This window comes from Phasianus colchicus, chromosome 4 (assembly GCF_987193195.1).
Source record: "Phasianus colchicus chromosome 4, bPhaCol1.hap1.1, whole genome shotgun sequence".
Classification (NCBI taxonomy): domain Eukaryota; kingdom Metazoa; phylum Chordata; class Aves; order Galliformes; family Phasianidae; genus Phasianus; species Phasianus colchicus.
The window spans coordinates 11,906,733-11,929,386 of record NC_143439.1 but is presented as its reverse complement, the minus strand read 5'-3'; the positions used below and the strand labels follow the sequence as shown (position 1 = coordinate 11,929,386).

General features: G+C 41.8%; 1 protein-coding gene across 2 annotated transcripts in view; it reads right to left on the bottom strand.

Moving 5' to 3' along the window:
- SLC7A11 (solute carrier family 7 member 11) overlaps positions 1-22,654 on the bottom strand; it is a 58,734-nt gene that overhangs the window by 13,949 nt on the left and 22,131 nt on the right. For both annotated transcript variants that reach the window (XM_090138661.1, XM_090138660.1), the window contains one exon: positions 7-130. In XM_090138661.1, coding sequence (XP_089994787.1) covers positions 7-130 — 124 coding nt within the window. The remainder of the gene's footprint in view (positions 1-6; positions 131-22,654) is intronic.

The window sequence follows — 22,654 nt, the reverse complement described above, 5'->3', positions numbered from 1 at the left end:
ACTTACCACTGCTACAGCTTTTGAAAGCAGCAATTCCCCAGCACTGATTGTAGTGAAATAAGCCACGTTTGTTAACACATAGCCAACTGTGACGATAATCATTGAAATGCATATTGCGAGGGGTATGTTTCTGAAATACATAAGGTAGCTCATTATTTTGCAATCTGTTGCTATCTCCTGAACATGAAACAAAAAAAAAATCATAAGAAGCAGCCGCTAATGATGGTGAGTGCATTTTTGGTGATCCTGCAATACCATAATTAGAAACTACCAGTGAAAATAACACATCTAAACAAAACCATCTAGACAAAGTAAATAGTTTCATAACAAAGAGGTGGGACACCTTTGTGAGGGAGGAATCCTTTGGGGACCCCAAAAGGTCATGGTTCCATATCTCCCATACAAGACGCATGGCACATTTTTGTTTCAGACTGAGCCCAATAGTAAAGCAGCAAGTCTTAATGCTGGAACCAGCTATAGCATGGATGACATGGACAGAGTGACCCAGCACTTTGCCTGTCAGGAGGGCAATTGCAGTGCCATTTCCAACAGGTGCTCAAGGTGGGCATTGCTTTCCAAACCTGGCAACACACTTGGGGGTGGTTTCATACCTTCCCCTGCATGCCAAGACATCTAGCACATCTGTCCTCACCTCTCCATTTAGTTCTTCCCTTGCACCCCTCACACACATCTGTTCTCCCCATCATTTTTTCAGGGATACGTGAGAGTAGAGTGATGTACAGAAATAGGAACAGTGCAAATCTGTGCCATTCCACACTGTTGGTACTGATCAGTAGAAAACCTCTGACATTTCAGCAAAAAAAAAAACAACCAACCAACCAGTAACACAAATAATAAATTCAAACTGGTACAGAGTACATCCTCCCATTCAGCAAAATAGAAAAGCAGAATTATTTCTGTTTTGAAGAAGAAAAATAGAGGCATGAGCAAGGTACACTGAATTGATCCAAAGCACACTGTAGGCACATGATCAGGTTAGGAGGACAAACTAGATGTTTCAAGCATACTCAAGTTTCTTTCCACTTAATGCCATCACTAGGCTGAGATGATATCTACATGAAACCAATAAGGGATTCAGATCAGAAACCAATGCCAGGTTTTTTGATTCCAAGGCCACGGGGTGCAGTTTGAAAGACCCAGTTCACGCAGTTCCCCAGAGCTGAGCTGAGAGCTGCTGCCTCACAGCTGGTTCTCTTTGGCTACCTATTCCAACAGGTAGAAGAGGTGTTAGGGCTGGTACAACTAGCAAACTTTGCTGTGAAGGTCACCTGACCAGATAGAAGTAGGAAGAGAAAAAAGTGGGAATTGTGGTGTACCAGAAGAGACCACAAGTACAGTGCAAAAGGACTAGTGTATTCACCTAAAGGAGAAGGCAGTTGGAAAGCCAATACTAAGATGCATTATTTTCACATATTTTTTCCCTAAAGAAACACAGCAGGGTCAAAATAGAACGATCCTCTTCACTCCTAGTCCTTACTTCTCAGAGAAACCTTTGCCATTAGTATGCCTGAATAAAGCTGGAAAAGAAGCTCTAAACTGAATATATAAATAAAGCGGGGTAGCATCATAGTTGCACATCATGCCTACCTTAGCAATCATTGTGCAAACCCCCTGTAGCTAACCCAGATACACAAGATCACGCTGTACTGCAGTATCAAATCTGGGCAGACATGATATCAGTGCCATCTCAGGCCCATGCTCTCAGGTAAAGAAGTTGGAAGGAATCAGTTTATAACATATGCTTATTAATGATGGAGTAGGCCATGGCAAAAACAGAATACAAGGGCTATAGCAAGCAGGCAGACCAGAATAGAAGTGCTTTATTGCCAAAAAAAACACCGAGTTACCAACTCAAGAAGTAATGCAGAACTGTGTGTTCATAACACAGCTGTGCAAAGTTTTTATAGCTCAGTTGCCAGATATTCTGCAGCCAGCTTGGTTATGTTTCTAACTCCATCATAGTATAAATTAAATCTGCTTAGTACCTGATTCAAGATAGGAATACATGGTTTGAAGCCCTCTCAAAAAAGACATTTTAGTGATATCTTTTGCACCACAGACAAATGCTTCAACCATGGTGCTGTTGAATAAGTCAGCACTCACTCCAGCTTTAGAAAGTGCTTCTAACCAAAACCAGCAAACTTGCACTATTTTCACAAATACCGTTTGAATTACTGAAGCTCACTGTGTCAAAATGAAGAAACTATCTTTGTCCATTCTAGCCATTCCCAAAATCTAATTGCCATACTTTCTTCTGTCTTAAATCCCAGCCTTATTTCCTCTAAAATAAAATGGCAGTTCAAAACTAAATGCAAAAAAGCCACTTGCTGCCAAATGTGAACATTCCCAGCACAGTCCTGCCTCCCAATGCTGAGGAGCACTACCACATGCTGATAGTAACCACAGCAACAAAAAATCCACAATTAAAAAAGAGGACAAAGTAAAGCAAAATAACAAAACAAGCCTGAAGTAGTCAGCTCATTAAGAAGCTCAGAGATCCCAGCTCACACCTGGAGCAGCACAAGGAGTGTTGCAGCTTGCAAGTTTCTGAGCAAAGCACGCTCAGGTTGTGGCTCCATTTGCCCCTCAGCAGGAGTGCCTCTGGGAGGGATGCAGCACATTTGCACACAGCTGGCCTGGGGCTGTTTGGCAGCTGCCCCCCATGAAAGATTTCAGGAAAATTAAAGGCCATGTGCAGGATTTTAGGGGTGAGGCATATAGCATGGCTTGCTTCTCAGTGACACTTCAGATTTATACTTGGTTCTTGATTCATCTGAAGACACAGAGAGAAGTGCAAACCCTCTGCAGTGCTGCCAAGTGAGAACTTTGATATCCTTTTCCTATCCTTCCTATTCAAGAGTCAGTTCCTAATCTGCAGCAGGGTATCATCAAATTCACTGCTATCAACTACAGGCACTACACTGGGGTAAAAACTGTAATGCCATTAGAAAATCACTTTATCAGTTTTCTAGTATTTTTTCTGCTCTCCTAGGCATTCTTCCCAAATCAGGAAAAACAAGACCCAAGTCTATTCTCCATTAAATTATCTCTAACAACACAGATTTCACCTTTTCAGTTCTTTGTCCTATGAACCAAATGCAACACAAGGTGTTAGCAAGCCAGTAAGTCACGTTTCTGATACATTGTGAATTCATAACTGCCATATGGCTAGACAACAGTTTTGGAGTAAAGCAAGTCAGAAAATTCAAGGAAGAAAGTATTTCTCACTTTTGAATGAAGTTTTTCATTCATTGAAGCTAAAACTTTTGACAGGAAACCTAAACATTTCAGTATGACATTTCTTTGGAAAAAAAATCTTAGAGCCAAGACAAATTCTTGTCCAACCCAGACAGACCTCAGGATGGCCTATGGCTTAAAAACCACAGTATTATGCTCAGACATGGAAGACTGACGTATTTGTTTTGTATAAAGCTGACCCAGGACTTGAACTTGCACTGAAGTTGTCACTGGTTACTTCAGGGCAGCATTTTCCTTTTGCATTTCATCTCAGAGTAAAATCTCAATGCATTTCAAAATCAAGAGAAATCATTCTCAAAGTAGCTGTTTTTCTGAGTAGAACTCTTAGTGTGGATGCCTTGGAACAGGACTGTGCATTACCACCAAGATAGCATTCAGGTAGGCTGCTTCTCTGATACTTCAAAGAAAATCAGTATCAAAAGGAAGGAATTCTGGGGAGACCTGAGCTAGGAAAATATTGACAATATCGCTAATAGTATTTTTTCAAATCAGATGAGATTTGGACAGCGATGGAAGTTTTTAAATGGTAATTAAAACTGAATTGAATCTCTACGCATTTTCAGATTCACCACCCTTAGCTACTGTTCAAAGCAAATCTTCCCTTCCTACCCTGTATACAAAGTAATTGTGATGAAGGATCATGATAGCTTAAGCACAGGTCGCATCTATCTTTTGCTCTCCAGAACAAAAGTCACAGAGGTGTCCACCACCACAAAGAAATCTAGCATTAGCAATAACAGCCAGTCCCACCTGTGACTGTGTGGGGCTGAAATGCATTGCTGTGTACTGCTGAGCTCTGCTCTATGGCCTGGAAATAAATTCTATCCTTCTCAAGTCTGAAAGGGTCCCAGAGCCGGGGCACAGGTTCAGTCAATCAGGATATCCACTGCGGTTTGGGTTTGACCCCAGGTGTTGCAGAACCATAGATCTTCTGATAATCTGCTCTGACACCGCACCACCTCACACACATATTTTCGAGTGAAATGCACAGAGAAGATTGAGTAAGAAGGAAAAAAAAAAAGAAAGAAAAGAAAAGGTGCGGGGGAAAAAAAAAAAAAAGAAATCGAAAGTGAGAACCTGGGGATAAGAAGAACAATGTCAATAAATCAGCTAAGGAACATTCCCAGAAGTTTACAGCTCATAGCTCAACTTAATGACAAATTTTATAACAACAAACAGTAAGTGCTAAGAGCTGTGACCACTGCAGACTGATCTTTCTATGAAACGACAAGCACACCGCCAAAATATGCCCCACAGATTCAGCTGAGGTCACAAGTACCAAATACATTGTCACCACATCCTGTGCTGTTTAGAGGCCATGACAAAATCATTCCCCTGCATGCACTTTAAATCTGAGTTTTACAAATGCTTGGTTTGAAGCGGCTGCCCTAGAAAAACAAAACTGCATTGATGGGACCCTGTCAAGAAACATAAGTAAGAGGGTCTAGACAAATGAAATAATTGCTGGTAAAGTTAGATTTGATCAATCACATCTTTACTGCATTGTGATAATTGTGAATTTTTGTTGTATTTAAATTTAAAAGAAGAAGAGTGGAGAAGTGCTAATTCTTTCTCATGGATTCCAAGAGAGGATTTGATTTTCACGAGCATGATCCTATATACTCCGCATTTCTTTAGTCAGAAATTTACAACCACGGGAATTTCAAGATCCTTCTCAAAAGTTCCCTTGTGCAATAATTTATTCACCATTTGCAATCTGTTAAGCAATTTTCCAAATGAACTGCTTCCAGATTTTGGCACTCCTAAAATCTAATCATCCATCGCACAGTCCATAGGGCCAAAGCTTGGCGGAATAAGTCACAAGTACATCTCGATACTGGAAAAAAAAATAACCGCATATGGTACAGAAGGCAGCAAAGAGAACCCTGGTAATGTAATGTTCCCAGGACTTCACTGCAAGAGAAGCAAGCATACAAACTTAGTAAATACTGTGTACCAGCACTAACCTGCATCTCCAAGCATTCCCAGGTGACTGTGAACAATGGCAACCCTGAATCCTGGGCAATGCAGCAGTAGGATCTGGCACACGCTTACTTGCCTTTTCATGTTAAAAGCAGTGCCTACAAGACATCCCGTCACACTGAAGGGATCAAATGGTTCTCAACACATTGTGTGAGGAAAATTACAACCTTACACCCATCAGTTACAAGAAATGGAGTAAAAGGAAGATGCAGAACATAAATAGAGGCCACCTCCCAGGACAGAATCAAAGGCAAGAATACAGAGGCAGAAAGTATGGGATCATCACAGCACATCTTGAGTCCATGTAAAGGCTTACATGGTTCTCAGCAATGACTGGTTTTAGAAACTAACTTTTATTATTTTTTATGCTTGGTTTATTGCACCAAGCATTCTCCTCATCAAATCCTGCATCTCTCCCTTCACTGCTCCCCAGCCTTATGTTCCAGACTGGAACTGCTGTCAGTGGGCTTGCAGTGCAGCCACTATTAAATTATGTGGCTTCTCTTTATCTTCTTTTGATTGCAATTTTCCAGGGGAGAAATGAAAAAGGAGAGACTGGCTATTAGCAGCACTCTCTTTTCTGTTGCTGGGGTGCCAGCCGAAGGGCTTCCATCTCCGTTCTGATGCCCTGGTTCTGTACCTCTGACATCTGCAGAGATGCAGCAGCACGACATCGGGATAATAGAGTGAAGAATCAAGTCTCCATTTAAAGCCCATCTCACTTTCCATCACCTTGCAAGAGAAGAAAAGGGTTACTGCTGTGTCTAATTACTTGCTTTCTTCCTGGTGTTTGACTTCACAGGTTTGGATTATAATTGGTTACAGTTCATAAAAGGGGGCTTCTATGGCCAACTGACTTTGAGGGGTCAAACTGTGATGTAAGTGTGCAGGGAAGGGCAGGGGATTTTATTAACTTCTCAGATGTTTTCAGTAGCCCTTCCAGCAGGGATTCCTAAAATGGGAATTAGCATAAATACTCTCTTGACTAAAACTTAAGACCTAGAAAAGTACCAACTGCACAGAAGAGCACTGTTCTCCATAACATCTTATTCCAGCCAACATGGTGACAGCCCTGGAGAGCCTAAGGCTAATTGTTACACTAGCAGTGTGCTCTGTCCTCTTTTAACAGAGATTTGAACTTGGCTGCAGTCATATCACACACTCACTCAGGCTATGGTGAGCCAAATCTCACCAGAGTGCAGAAATTGTTTACATTCAGGCCCAAGTCCTAACTTGCTAAACCAATGTCTTTTACAAAATTACTTCCTTTGAAGAGCAGAATTGATTCATCTGAAACTTGGACTGATAGCTAAGGAGACATTGGACATTCAAGCAGGATCTTGAGTCATTTCCCATGGAGTGGATAGCTCCCATTTGTTCCAAGGAAAACCACTGCAGGTATTAAGGATGACAGCAAAATCCACACAGGACTTTTGAGATTATAACACTAAATATAAGGTACACTGGCTCTGTTTTGCTATACACATTTCCTTTACACTGAGCATTAAGTATTCTTAACCGAGAAATAAGCACAAGAAGAGGAAAACAGAGCTGCTAACATGACAGGGAATGCAAGTAAAACAGAGCCTAAGTTTTAAGATATACATATCTAAAAAAGAAATAAAATAGACTTGAAACCTAAGATATAAATCATCCTCCTGTGACTTCTCACTCAGCTCTTTGATAAACCATCTCCATATATCCCTTGAGTGTCAGTATGTAGTGTCTCTAGATTGCTCCCTTTGCAATCTTACTGTACAAAGTTTATGACCATTTCCGAGAGATGCATAAATAAACAGACCTGGCTTTTATTTTGCACTGTAACTTGACCATAAATCACATCCTTCTGGAGGACCTACAGGTCCAAAGGATCTGAGCTAGCTTTTCTTTCTCCTTGTAACAGTCAGTCCTGCTCATCCCTGCATGGGCCAGGCTTACCCCTGGGAGCTCAGCATTGGAGGAAAGTCAGGTGCCTAAAAACCTGGGAGCAGCTGAGCAGGATCTCTAGGAATCTGTGCTCAGCATTTCACAGCCCAAAATGAGTGATGATCCTCAGACCTTTCATGGATGGTGGTTGCCCACCTTTAGAGACAGCGTCAATAATGCAGGGTATGGCAAGAAAAGCGTGCCTTAGGTTGGACCCATAATTAAAACAGTCTGCCACTCTTCCACAAAAGCTTGTCTTTTAAAGAAAAATCTAGACTCAGAGAATTCAAATACAAACGTATTGTCACTACTGGGCTCTCAATCACAATTTTGATAAATGACTTCCTTGTGCCCTATCAAGTGTCAGTATTTTGACATACTCTGTTTATTTCACTGGTAGGAAACTTTCATGTACTCTAGGAAGCTTGGAACCTTTTCCACTTGAGGCTCAAAAACTCAGATTTTATTTGTATTGCTTAGCTCACATTCAGCCAGGAGATGAAGGGAGCACCTCTGCTCTTTCACACACTCCAGCTTTGTATTTTCTTCTGAGGCCTATTTGCTGGCAGTGCTTACAGCCCTGCCAGTCACGGAGGTTATGATGAGAAGCAGTAGTAAATCACAGTGCTTGCTTGAAGGCAAGGGAGCTATAACCACCAAACTGACATGAGATGCTAAAAATAAAACACCAACTGGGACTATCATTTCCATCGCATATGGAAATGAAGGGGAGGGGAGCAGAGCAGCACTTCCAGGCTCTCCCTCCAAGCTGCATTATCTAGCACAGGATCTCAGCTCTAACTTCCTCTTAAGTCTTCAACACAGAAACATATCTCACTGCCAGACTTAAAATAAATGTAATAAGAAGGGTGTCAAGAGATAATTGCCTATTAAAAGTAGTTTTATCTATTACAGGAGGTTGTCCTGGAAGTCTGAAACTATTAAATCACTGAGCATCTGATTTATGAATGGGGTCGACTTTCCGCAGGCAGAATCACTTCTAGCAGGAAAGAAGGCATCTCCTGAAGCTCCCTGCACATTTCCCAGCCTGCAGAGCTACAATCCTACAGAACCATTTCCCATAAAGCACTGAGAGCAGCAGGCAGAGCTGGCAGTAGCTGGAGTGGGATTTAGCAGTGCAAACAAGGCACTTGAGATGGGAAATGAGATGACCAGGCCCCATAGCTCAGAAAGCTAAGCCAGCAGGGAGTAGCTACCAAGTAACAATAATGTCAATGCCAGGAAAGAGATTATGGTGCTTGCAACTGGATTCCCACTAAAAACACCTGTCACAGCACCCTTCCCATACTCCCACAGGTGCCCAAGCAATTGCAGGTAACGGGGCTGGGGTGAAAGCAGAGCACTGCCTTGCTCTGTATGCATTTCCATTGTCTATACTGAGGACATATGCTTCTGATTTATGGTACAGTAAATGGCAAAGCGACAACGTGAGTAATGCAAGGGAAAGGGCTGGTGTGTTTGCTATCATTCTGGAAATGAACCACGGGGGTTCAGAGCCCGTGACAAGCAGCCTGCATACCAAGCACCTCGCCCAGCTCCTGGTGTGGGTACAGGAGGGAACGCTGTCCCTCATCCAGCATCTGAACTTCTAATGAAGCATTGCCATTAGCATATTAATGACGCCTTATGGGAGCAACAGAAGACAAACGCTGAGGAGCACAGAGGGGTGGAGGGAGGAGCTTATGTCTCCATGCGTGTCTCTGAAAGGAATCGGATTTTTCATACTTGTTGAATTCCCTGACATTTAATTTTGAGCAGGAGAGTTTCCACAATGCCAAAGATCATGAAGGAACAATTTGCTGCCGTATGTTACCATTGATATTTCGGCATGAATGGAAATTGCGCCGTTCGGTGATGAAAAGAGCAGCTACTTGCAATAAGGAGCACCATGGAAACTGACATATCATTTACCAAGGCAGACTTTTCTGCTGAAGGAATTCGAAATGAGAAAAATGGCAACTGCAGGTGCCTTGCAGCATTAGAATTTTAAAGCTATAAAAGGGTTTAAATGAAATTAAAAGGAGAGCTCTTAACAATACCGCATTGCTAAGAAGGGGCTGTCCAGCAGACAGATATTTTGCTATGCAGTAAGTAAGGAAATGAGGCTCCAGCTAAGGACAGCCCAGCAGACAGGCCCCAGACGTGGGACAGCACAATGAAACAACTCCACAAAATGACAAAGTTCTGACACAGAACAGAAATCCATCCAAGTGTGAGCTGAAATGTGCCTTTGCTGAGTACAGTTACCGGAGGCAACTGAACAGACTTCAAATGGGAATATCTACTTTTCTATTTTATTAGCTTTATTACTTCTCACTAAAAATTCATAATAATTGAACTACAATCTCATGCATAGGAGAAGAAAAGCATATGCATAAAAAAATCTTCAAAATCAATGGTGAAGCTGAATTTTCATTTTCTATGTCCAAGCTGAGACTCTCAAGTCTAAGCCTTAAAGGCTTATATTTAAGGTGTAAGGTACTGAAGGTACTTAAGGTATAAAGTACATTAAGGTATTAAAACCCTTCTGAAAAACCAGCTCCTTCAAGGTATTTCGAATCAGATTGTGACATGAACTAGCCAGAATTACTCTTTTTCAATGATCTCAGACAGTATGGTCAGTGAGGCTTAGGATATATATTTTTAAATGGATCTTTGCAATTGCACACTGTCCAGTGTACCTTCTGTCAATAAGATGCTACTCTTTCAAGCTAAAATCTTAAAACAAAGTGACAATGATGTTTTCTTCAGACCTTTCTATGTTGTCTCTTAGTCTCACTCAATATCAACCCATTAAAAAGCTGTGTAACGGTGCCACCAGGAAGACCTGTGCCCTGGCACTCCATAGAACACTGGCCACCACCAGCTTCTCTAGCATTCACACCTAAAAACAAACCTAGAAAAAACACCTTAGACCCACAAGAAGCTCATTCTGCAATGAAGTTTCACTCAAGGAATTGCAATTTCATGATCTTTGTGGATAATTATTTATATTCATCTGCTTTTATTTAGCAGCTGTTTTTGTTGTTGCTGCTGTTGTTCTGTAGTAAGTGAATGTGAAAAAATAGAAGTGCTTGTCCCTCGTGATAGGATGAGCCTGATTCTTTTACTAAAATAATCCCAATACAAGTTAAATGTCTTGTCAGACTGGAGTGCTGCTATTCTCTACCCATTCTCATGACCTACAGCAGGAGTTTCTCCATTGCTGTTAGGTCTTTTCAAATGATGATATCAAAACTATCCTTCTAAGGGACACTTCATTCCATCATACTTCAAAAATTAAATACTGTTATAATATACTCTGCATTTTTTGCAATGAAGAAAACATAATGACAAGGTGAAGATGCAAATAACAGTACTTGCTCAAAAACAAGTGCCACAAGTGAATGAGGATTGACATAATAGACCACAGCAGTGCAACTTGTAAAATGCAGATTATTCACTTCACAGATCCTCTGAAGCCATTATAGTCTTATATAAATCCACTTAGTTTACAGTTCATGGATACAGGCTATGCTGTAATTTAAATGATTGAAAACCCTTATGGTATGTTAGTTAACCATTTCCTTCTCTTAAATAATATATCACTGTCACTGCATATTTAAATTTCCACCATATTTGGCACACAAAGCCAAATATCAAAACATAAGCTACACAGTAAGCGACCCAAAATATCAGCAAATCCATAAGCATAGACACAAAACAGCTACCATGTAGGGAAGAGATATGCAGAGGAACATGAATCTCAACACTCACTGGGTAAGAGGAGCCTACAGCCTTCTCTGATGGAAATTCTGCCATCACAGAATGGAGACGTTCATCTACAGGAAAGATGCACAAAGCCAAATGGTCTTGTTTTGATACAACTGCAGTGTAACTTAAATACAAGTCAGCAATTCCATTGCTCATTAAAGTTGAACAAATAAGACAGCCCCATTAAATTTCTCAGCCAAAGACGACAACATAAATGTTGGGTAAGTTGCTCTGTTAGCTGACGGAAGTGAAATACACATCGTTTCTCATGTACGATGATACCGTTGCTACTGATGCCTTGATTAGGCTGTTCTAAAGGATAAATACTCTAAATGACATGGTACATGGTAATTACAGACTGTGCAGTTCTGTAAGTCACTTCTCATATACCTGGGGACAATAAAGAACATAATACCCTTGGTATTTTAGTAGTTATTTTCTTTGTGTTTTGTTCTGCAACTTGTGCTTTATACAAACAAAAAAAAGCACTGCACTTTCATTCAGTTGCTGGAATCAGCCTATAGACGTTTAAGATGGTGCTCTTGTAAAAGGTTGCCTTTAATGGCATATAAGAGGCTGCTACTGATTCTGACATAACGCTGAACATTGGCTTAGGACTCCGCATGTTATCATTTCTGAGGCTCAGCACTAAAGGCAAAGAGGAACAAGGGGGGCACAAAGAAACTCTTCCAATTCTGCAACCAGGAAAAGCTGTATCAGGCACAGACCATTAAGCTGAATTAACCCAGCAGTCTCTGCTGTACGTAATTATACTTAGGTAGCAGGTGTTGACTTGCTTTTGCAAATAACAGGAAAAACAGTTGTTAGTCTAGGTCACAAGTTTCCTCCTATCTCTGTGATCTACAGAGTAGTACTCAACAGCAAAAAGAGAGTTGGAGAGTTACAAAATTGCACTCTGTATCAAAAGGCAGGCTTCGAAACATGCCAAGTCCCTGAATGCTTTGTTACCTTATCCGGCTGCCAGGCTGAAGTGCAACATGATAGCAGTTATCAGCTGGCACAATCAAGGTTTTCCTGCATTGCACTAGTGTACGAACATGCAAATCATCACAGGTGAATGAAAAACTGGTTCCCAAACCAGTAATTCTTAGATAGCCAAAGCACTTGTTGATTTGGGCTGGAATGTTTGACGCTAACAAATCACATCACTATGCTGTAGCTGATGCTGTAAGTCTATAGACTTAAGTTTATCTGATTCCTACTGGGACACTGTTTGATTTGGTCTGGTTAGCTGATGGGGAGAGTTTACTCACTTTCATATCTACCATAAATGCACTGCCCTCTCACCTCTTCTCTGGTGAACTCAGACAGGCCACCTGCTTAAGAACCTCAAAAATGAACAAAAAGGCCAACAAAAGTCCACAGCCTTCACTAGCTTAAACCTGAGTTGTGATCCCTCCAGTAAAACAGAATAGGTTTTACAGCTTAGGAGCTTTAAGACAGCATCAGTCTTGCAAGTGGGCTTTATTCCTGCAATGAATATTCTGCAAAACAGCTCTGAGTTCCCATGTGCTATCATCCTTCTATACATGCACAGCTGTGGATCTGGGGCTGCACATCCCTCAGCAAAAGAGGAGATGTTCCAATAGGCTTGCGTGTATTTTGGGTGCCAAAGTGGGGAAAATGAAGGAAAACACAAGGCAGTGGAAACTCAGAAGGCTACACTGTTTAGTTGTTATATTACGCGAGCCTGCTGTTAAAGCAGATTAGGATACTGCCAACTACCCGGGGAGATTGTGAATAAACATTTGTTTTACTTCTCTAGCAGGGCTGATTCACAGTAACAATGATTCACATAAACAAACAGAGAAGGCAAAAAGCAAAGCAAACACACCTTGCACTCAGCAGGTTATCACATCAGCACGCCAAGTGGGCCGCCAGGGCTTGGAGAAGGCAAACTGCAGCAATGTGACACGGGGCAACGCAAACACAGCATGGCCACAGCAACAGGCTGGGCAGCTGCCTCCCAGCACTGATGCAAACACAGACACACACCACGTTGTTATACTCAGAGACACCAAAACTTTGTAGAACTCTTGGGAAAAGAGCAAAGCTCTTGGAGTCTCCTGGGGCTCTGTGCCACCCAAGAGCCCTCTAGCGAGGCAAGGAGAGGCCCAACAGCACCAGCTGAGCTCCCTGAGTTCTGCTTCCTCAAAAGATTTCAGCAGAGGATGAGAGGCCAGGCTGAGGGCTTGCCTCTTCAGCATCCATCACATATTTGCCCCAAGGCAATAGCTTTACCTCTGCCTGGTCACAACACCTTACATCCTCAGCATCAAACTGACAGGGCAAGTCACTTGTTAAAATCAGGATGTCACAATATCTTCACCCCCCCCCCACAGAATAGATCCACTCCACACTGATGCATTTGCAGGACCACAAATAATCTTCAGAAAATTTTTTACTGTTTCCAGAATTCTGAGATATTTCAGTCATTCTTATTTCAAGTTGGGCTTTTGTCTTAAACCACAGAATCTCTGTAAATCTATGAGCAAATCCAGCAAAGAAAGCATTTCCTTAATGTACATGATGCCTTAGCAGAAAGATGGTCACATCACCCCACTCACGCCCCAGATCAGCACAACTATCACCAGCTGTGTCAGCAAGGCAGCATAGCCTTGACCTCCCCAAATACCTTCCACCCTCTTTTTTCCTTCCATCCTCCAGTGATGTTAGCTGAATACTTCTGATTTCTCAAGCAGCTGACTACCTTTCTGATTTCATTGCTGAAACCATTTACAATATCTTTATTACATTCTTAAAACATAAAAGGGATTAGAATCCCCGGATACTACATCAGACAATTAGGAGAAAGTGAATAGAAATTGCACTATTAATTTCAATATAAATATCCACAGCTAAAAGACAGCACAGCAATACTGAACCCTACGTCCATAGCATTCATCTTTGTTCTTCTTCCATTTTGCCCATCACCCTTCCTTAGGCATCCATGTGCTCTAAGTTAGCTCTGACTATTTGAAGTGCTCACACTAGGAAAATAAAGCAGAACAAATGAACAGAAAAGACAACTATGCTTTCCTTTATTATGACCTCAAAGCTTAGGCTGTCAAAGTTACGTCTCCCAGTCCTGAATATTTCCACAGCTGTCACCTCGACTTTTGTGTGAGTAGGAGCATTTCGTACCAGGAATATAAATGTTAGAAGAGGTAATTATACAAGTGACCTTGCCTTTCTTCATTCAATAGTGAATTATTAGTCTTCCCAACTGCAATTTTATGAGACATCCTTATTGCCTTAATTAATGATCAAGGTATATCTTTGAAGTCTTTACAGACACCACAGATTACATCAGTCTCTTTTCTCATTTACACTTCCTGACCTGTCACAGGTAGCTCTAATGAAGTGGAAGCAGAGGACAGAAAGACTGGAAGTCACTTGAATCAGTTCAAATGCTAAAGTGGTGTTTAGAAAGCAGCCATGAATTACACAGGTGCCAGGGCCTGAAAACTGCAGGCGAAGATCATTTCTCCTCTTCATGGCATGGAATTTCCCCAGAGGACTCAGCACTCATAAAAGCACCATTAAAGATGGGCTGGGGAAAGAAACAGAAACACACAAGAGAAAAGGAAAAAGAAATAGCAGTGTTTGTTGAATGCATGTTACACACACTTTCCTAGGCATTACAGATACTGATAGCACCCATGAGGTCAGTCCCTAACAGAATGTACAAAGGAAATGTGCACACTTGGGAAAGCAGTGCATGCATGCAGCAGCTACCTGTAGCTGCCTGCAGAGATGACAGTGCCCAGTGAAATGGGCAGCGTGTGTTATCCCTGCTGCTGAAGCCTTTTATCTCTCTGATCCCTATTCCAGAGTCTTTGTGTATGTGGTATCAACCACTGCAGGCTCATGTTACATGGCACATCCTGTTTTCCAGCTGTGCTCCCTGTTTCCTCTCTCTTGACCGCTATCCAGAAAGCAACAGTGCATCCCTAGGGCAAAGGACACCCAAGTGTGATAGGAGAAATTTGCATTCAATAGCCTCGAACAGGGAAAACAAAAAGTAAAGGGCTGAATTCACATCGTCAGTTGTTATGAGCTACTTACGTAGCTACTGTGCTGAAACACTTGAAAATTGCAGTGTCAAAGAAACACCTGTGCTGCAAGACTATAGGGTAACTTACGTTACCCAATCTAAAAATCTAGTTCAGTGCAATTGAAGTTTAAAAAAAATAATAATCACTTGGATTTTAATTTGGGTCTCCAATCTCAATTCCCTCCTGACCTTTTCCCTGTTTTAATTCAAGCTACCAACAATTAGAGTCACAGTTTCCCTCCTTCACTCCAGGTGGTTGAAAACACTCTGGGCATTCAGTGACTCCTACCAAACCCCATCACAGACGGCTCCCAAGCATGGCTCACAAGCACTCTGCAGCCCTTCAAACATTTGTACGTCTCATAGATTGCTTAATTGCATCCACCCTCAGAGAAGTAACAGCTTGTGAAGGCAAAGCCATCTACAGCAGGTCTCCTGGGGGGGCTGGAGAAGAGAGAGAAGTAAAAGCTGAAGGCAGAACTCAGCTGAACCTACCACAGCATCTGCTGCTCCAGCATGGACAATTTCTTCCAGATCCTTTCGTTTGTGACTCTAAAATCTCCACTCACTGACGTGCAGGACTGCACAGCCGTATGTCCCAAAGGAAGTCTGGCTGCTTTTATACAACTGCATTATTCCTTATTGATTTACTGCCATTCCCACTAGGAATTAGGAAGCAATTGCAAGAAAATTTTCCTGATAGCAATACTACCATTCCTAGGCTGACATCACAGCTGGCCAAGCAGCTTGTTTAGTCCCCCACACTCTGCAATTAGCTTAGAATCCAAGCTGCCCCAAACCATCAGCAAAAATTAGCTGGAATCAACTACAAATTAAGTAATAATTACTCCTTCCTAACGACGAATTGTATTTATGAAGCATATCATGTCACGGCTAACGACTGCATGCCTCCCACATAATATTTTGTCAAGCATTTCTTAGCCTGATGCTGTACCTGGGGCCTTTGGGTATTACACATTGGGAAGCTTGGCAGGAGCCAGGGGCTGAGCACTGCGCACTGCACAGGCTGCCAGGATGAGCCACAGACACTGCACACCCAGCCCCAGACTGAGAGACAGCACATAGCAGTACAGATGCTTTAGAAATCAGGAAAAAAAAAAAAAAAATCAAGTTATCTGCCAATTAACTTCTTCCAAACTAGATGTTTACTGGAAAAAAAAAAAAAAAAAAAGATGATAAATAGGAACAAAGCAACTCAGAATATTTGAGTCCCACTCTAGGAGAATCTCCAGCTTGCAGCAAAAGGAGGAGCGTCAAAAAAATAGAGTATAAAAGTGCAAAAATTTATTTCCAAACTGAGATTTCAGAAATCTAAGCCCATCTAAGAAACATGCATTCAAGACTGAAAAGCTTAGCTTCAGAAATGAATTATCAGCCTTATAATAAGAAACTGTAATGAATGAGTTGCTGATGTGAAGCACGCAAGCAGTAAGCAGTTAATAAGCTTAGAGAAAGAGCAAAAGTAAAAGCAAGTTCATTTTATCAAGACCAATTTCATGCCGGTGAACTAGCTCCCCTATGATCTAATAATGATCTCTTTCTCCCTCACAAAAACACACAAACGCTACTGAATCGCAGACTTAATTAAATTCTTTTTTATATACCTCACAAATAGCAAAACCCATTCTTGATTCTGTGGAAGTAGGATATTTGGTCTGGTAAATTGTTTTCTGCATTCGGGAGATTCACTTCCCCCATTAAAGGTTCCTTATAGGTCTGAAGGCTGTGAATCGATCATTTTACCCCTGACACAGGGCACAGTTAAACACTGGAAAGGGAGGTTAGATTCACTGGTGTTTGGACAACTTGTCTTCTGAGATGCTTAGCAGAGAACTGATGGAATTTAGGCAGTTTGCTATGCTGTTGCGTGCAAAGAAAATTAGAAAGAGCAAGATTTCTTTAACAACAGCTTAGAAGTAGCTGGAGAGTTTTAAATAGAACATTCTCATTCTATGATGGAGAGTAAATATTCAAAGAGAAAAATAACTCAATACACAAGTAATGTACTGACCTGAGTTTCACTTTAAGGTAATCTGACGAATTCACATGAGCAAATGGGCTTTGCAAAATAGCTGAAAGATTAGCATTTGTCTCTCCCGATTATCTCCAGATGTAATCCTATAATTTCTGCACCGAATATTTGGCACTGTGGCCTGACACGAACAAAACAACTTGCAAATGCATCTTTTATGAGTAAATGGAATAGAATAGCACAAGAAAGGTTTCAGTCTGCAGGTAGAGAAGCTGCTCCGCTTACATAAAGGTGGGATATCTGAATCCAGCTTCAGACTTAAAAGGATTTGTGCTTCTACCCAGCTACTTTGTGAGAAAGCCTGGCCAAAGTTCATTTGAAGAAAAAAAAAAAAGATTGTAGCCCCATGGGGAAAACCCTCGGGTGCTAATTGCTGTCAGGTTTGTGTATGTATCTACACACTCCCTTGTTCCACTGATACCACATGAGCCCTACAGGAGTGTGCCCGAAAGAAGCCACACACAGGGCTTAATCCACCTGCTAAAGCCTTCGGGACAGGCAGGAGATAACAGTTTTAAATCCAAAGAAGGTTTCTGGGTTCTCCAACTTTGGAACAATTACAGCCTCTCAAACTGCAGCCTGGACATGGTACCTCTCACACCATAAGGCAGATACAAACAGAAGGGAGGAGAGAAAGCAGGGAAATAGGAGAAGAAAAAATGAAGTAACCCAATCTCCACTTTCTAAGCAAGTCTGTGCCTGACCAGATCTCCTGAGTGCCCGTTTGGTGCTTTTAACTATGGTCTTTCTTTCCCAAATAAAAAGCAGTGCTGAGGCAGGTTACAAATTCGATAGGAGAGCTGAAGGGAGGTCAGTCTCTTACTTAATTCATTTTGTGGTTCCTAAGATTATAATCATCAATATTCTGCTTCAGAACAGAGCTTGGCATTAAATTATAAAATAACAAAGGTGAACAGAGAAGCACAGAGGTGGCAGTGGCTTGCGTCCTCTCAATGAAATTTAAACTATTTTCCATTGTGATTACTGAGCACATGGGGTAACTACTGGTGGTCTAGACTGGTGGTGAGCAGCAACACAATCCAAGTTCCTGATACTGATTTTGGAAGGGGAGTTTTATCCTTATGTGAAGTGACAAAATCAGACAGCTACAAACAAGGGAACTGGGGGAGTTTCAGTGTCTCAGCCACAATTCTCCTCCCACCCATCTGCATCCCTATGGTGCTCAGACACCCTGAAAAAGCCTCGCTTGGTCCTCCTAGATGCCAAGTGTGACTTTCAACTTTAATTAATACAAATGGGTGGTACACTTTAGATTAATTAGGCACGACACTCACATTATTTAAATCCAATATAAAAACCGATTACAGCAAACATTTTGAAACCCTGATTTTAAAAAATGTCTAATGACATCAAGCCTTGGTGACTTGCTATACATCTACTGTTTCTTGCTTCCTTAGAAAAGAAGGAATAAATGAAGTGAGAAGAACACTGGAAAAATCTAATAGACAAACTGACTAATCTCAGACCCCAAGGTCATAGCAAAGCAATTCATTTCTTGGCTTTTCAACAGCACAAGACATGATTTATCAATCTGAGACCAGGCTTATAAACACTATACATCTCAATAATATGTTCTTTGCACTGTGTAACTTTTTAAACAATGATAGATTGCTTGGGCTGGACCAAAGTTATTTTACAAACAGAAATAGAATTTTTGCAAATGAAACAGTCCAACAGGGAGGGAAAAAAGAGAAAAATAGAAAAAGAAAAAAAAAGAGATGAGGCCAGATAGCAGATTTACTTAACTGTTACTGCTAAGGAATCTAACTATCTGCTGTAAAATATTTTCAGGCTCCACATCCTTTAAAAAAATCTCCTGTTCATCATTTTATGCAACTGAAATTGAAGACTACTAAAACAAAAATATTCCCTAAGTCCAACAGCACTAACAAAAAATCACATTGCCAAAGAAAAAATAGGTATTGGGGTTCCAGAAGGATTGTGAATCAATACCTGCAGTTGCCCACTTGATCACAGACTTCCCTCAAGTCGTTAATGAGTTCAAGTCTTACTTTCTTTTCTCTTAAACTGAAATAATATTTTTGCCCTTCTGCCAAGAGCCTAATCTTTATAACATGAAGCCTTCAGGCTCATCATCTGCTCACACTGAGGACGTGGCTCATGAATTCTTTAAAGCAGGGTTCTCTTTGGCCAGCACCTGACACGAACTGGCCCCAGCTTTGACAAGGCTCTGAAGGCAGCGCTGTAATGTAAAACACTGCTGTACCATTTCCTCCTCTGCAGCTTGTCAAATTTCCTGACAGAGTCGAGCACCAGCCTCAGAGCCTGCTCCATCTGCAAAGGGAGGAAGGAAGTGCTGGCTGGGCACCTGCTGCTTTTGGGGTCTTGATTGAAACAACTCGGTCTGTTTCTTGGAAGTACAGAACAGAGGCTCAAGAATACAGATGAGCTCAAAGACTGTGTATAAGGAATGAGTCTGAAAGTTCAACACGCTTGATTTCCAGTCCTCTAAATTTACTGCTCCAGGCAACACAGCTCCTGTCAATTTTCAGGTGACAAATACTCTTTCAGAGACCTGGCTGTTCCTTCGCTCACTTATTATTTAGACAATACAATATGACCTCAGTCTGAGTAGGGCTGATCCTTATAATGTAAGAAAATCGAAAAGATCAAAGCCGGCGTGATGTGGCTGCATGAGGTTATTGTAGGGAAGCTCTGCCTCGGGGATTAGTCAGAGATTCCATTTCAAACAGCAATCACGATTGAGCCAGCACACATATGCAAAGCATGATTTTAAAAAGTAAAAGTAAAAAAGGAATGCGTTGTTACATTTCAGTGTTGTTCCACTTACTCATGTTAATAAAGTTATTTCAGGCTCCTTTTAAAAATACCGCACATTAAAGAAGCTGAGCACTGCAACTACAGCTCCCAGTGGAACAAACACCGACTTGGTGTTGCTTCAGGGCCCTCTGGCACTGATCGGGGGAAGCTCTTTAACAGAAAGGAATAAAAGAAATAAGTTCAGGCTTAAAAATGAGACATCAAAAGGGGGTTTAGCAGGAGACAGAAACAGCTGCTTTTACATCTTATGATAGCTCACGCTATATTAATGTCCTTTTGAGTGTACAAAAGAAGAGACTGTACCATTTCCAAAGTGAGAATCACTGCTGTTTCAGAAGTCTGGAAAGACAGCAACAGCATTCACTTTCAAGCTGTTTCTTTTCCTTTCCCATTTTCCCTTCTGTAACTTAAAGGGTGCTTCCTTTCCGCTTGGCTCATTTCCTCTGTCCCTGTCCAGGATTTCATATCACCTAGGTATCTCAGTGCCTCAGGCCCATAGTATTTTATCCTACTTATACACCTAACTCAGCAGTTTACTTTGCCTAGGCAGAGTGCTGCACCCACATAGACTCCCAGGCCCTCAGGAGCCCTTTCTGCCCATATACACAGACTTTCTGCCAGAGCACAAGAGCAGCTTTCCACTGGGTGAGGCTAAGAGAACCATCTATCCCTGTGTATCTCTCCTACCCCCATTGCCCATCCAGTGGCATTTGCTACACTCCAGCAAGCTTCCCGGTGCACCACGCATCACATCAAACAAAGAAATCCCTATCTGGAAAACTGCACTGTCTAAAAGATGACCCAGCAGATGTTTGCATCTTCCTGTGCATTTTATGATATAATCAAAGGCTCTGGTCCTTCTCTCTCTATCCGCAACACAAGAATGCAGAGGCAGCCCACGACTTACCCAGCAGAAAGGAGCATTTCTGCATTCCCACTCACGTAAGGGCGCTGCTGCCCCCAGAACGCTCTCAGCACATTTCCCTGCATGTTTGCAGCAGGAGGGGATGGCTCAGGCTGATCGCCCAAGCTCCTGCTGTCTGTTACTCTAAAGCTGCCGCACACCTGGAAACAGGCAACTGTGACTGATTCTCTGACAAACATTTACCTTGGCATGCACAGCGCGGAAGGAATCCTCGCGTTCGCCTCTGTCGCTGTAAGCAATTTGCATCCCTAACACTGACAAATATTACAAATTGCACACCTGGAGCTGTTACAAGCCCCAAGCTGCTCAAGGCTGAACTACTTCTTCCATTTCAAAAACACCTGGAGTATCACCACAGCACTGTGTGTGATCTTTAACACAGGGAACGCTACAAGAGTGAGAGGAAAGACAGTATCTTAGCTCAAAATAAATTATAAAAATGCCTGTGACACTGAATGTGATCAGTGGCTCGCATGATGCCTGTATGCAACTGGTTTGGGCTTGCTTGGGGTTTTTTGCCATTCAAAGGTGGCAAATGGATGAAAAATATCCCCACTGTTTCATTTCGCCTGTTTGGGTAAAGGGAGACCTGCATCCCCATTTCCAGAGGGTGCAGAGGACTTTCATAGCACAGCAGGCAAAGAGCCACTCGCCCTGTCCCCACCTGCCAATTACTAAACAGGGCGTACAATCCCAGCCTCCTCCGTTGTTTATTTGTCCTGGTGCCCAGAGGTTGTGATCTCAGGCACCCTGCTACAAGTACTGTGCTCTTGCCTTTATCTTTGTCTCCAAGTGCAACCCCAACAATGCAGAGAAGCCCTAACAGCTCTGTGACAGCACTGCACAGGAAGAAGTGAGCTGGTTTTCCAGAGCTGCCTGTGAAGAAGTTAAATCAGGTGGGCAAGGCCAGCCCTGCTCTGGCAAAGCCTTTCTGTCCTAAGCAGCAGAGGGCAACATGATCAAAAATATGCACTCCTCTAACTCAGACCACACAAAACAAAAACACAACACAAACCAAACTAGCTCTAACAAAAATCAGCAATCACTTCAGTCAGTCATGGTACAGCTGGCAGGATGGCAGACACACATACCTGTATGAGAAGTCCCAAAAGGTGGTAAGCATGTGTATGTTTAAAAACGTTGTACAGTACTGATGGTAACCATACGAAAATTCCTAACTTTTATCGCATCTAGCAAATGCTTTTGAACCCATCACCAAGACTTTCCTGAAGCAGACTTGAACCAGAATCACTTATTTCATTTAGTTTCACATTTCTTTTTAAATCAGTCTGCCATAAAAGTGACTTTTTTAAAGCATAAAAATCCATAGGTCTGCTTCCCTGAACTTTATAAAGTAACAGATTCCTGGCAGCTAAACCCAGATCTGCTGTGAGATCCTCTAACCTGATTCCCTGTGTGCCGCAGGATGGGAAGTGTCAACCAGCTGCTTGACATGGAGCCAAATGACTTGGGTTTCACTAAAACAAAGCTTCTAAAAAGGTTTTCTGTCTGAATGGAAGACTAACGATGAGGCATCCGATGTTTACATAGGTATTTGCTCTAATGATTAGTCAACCTTGTTAAATATTAATGCTATTTCTACCTGCATTTGTCTGGCTTCAGCTCCCAGTCATAAATGCCTTGGTATACACATCCTTTTTGCACTGAAGAGCCTGTTAACACCCAGGACCCCTCAAAGACACTGAGACAACAGAAATCTGTCAGCCTTTCTGCCACCCTCATGTTTAACATCTTTTTTATATATATAATTATTTTTAGGTCTCTCAGAAAAATACCGAATGGCACCAGGATG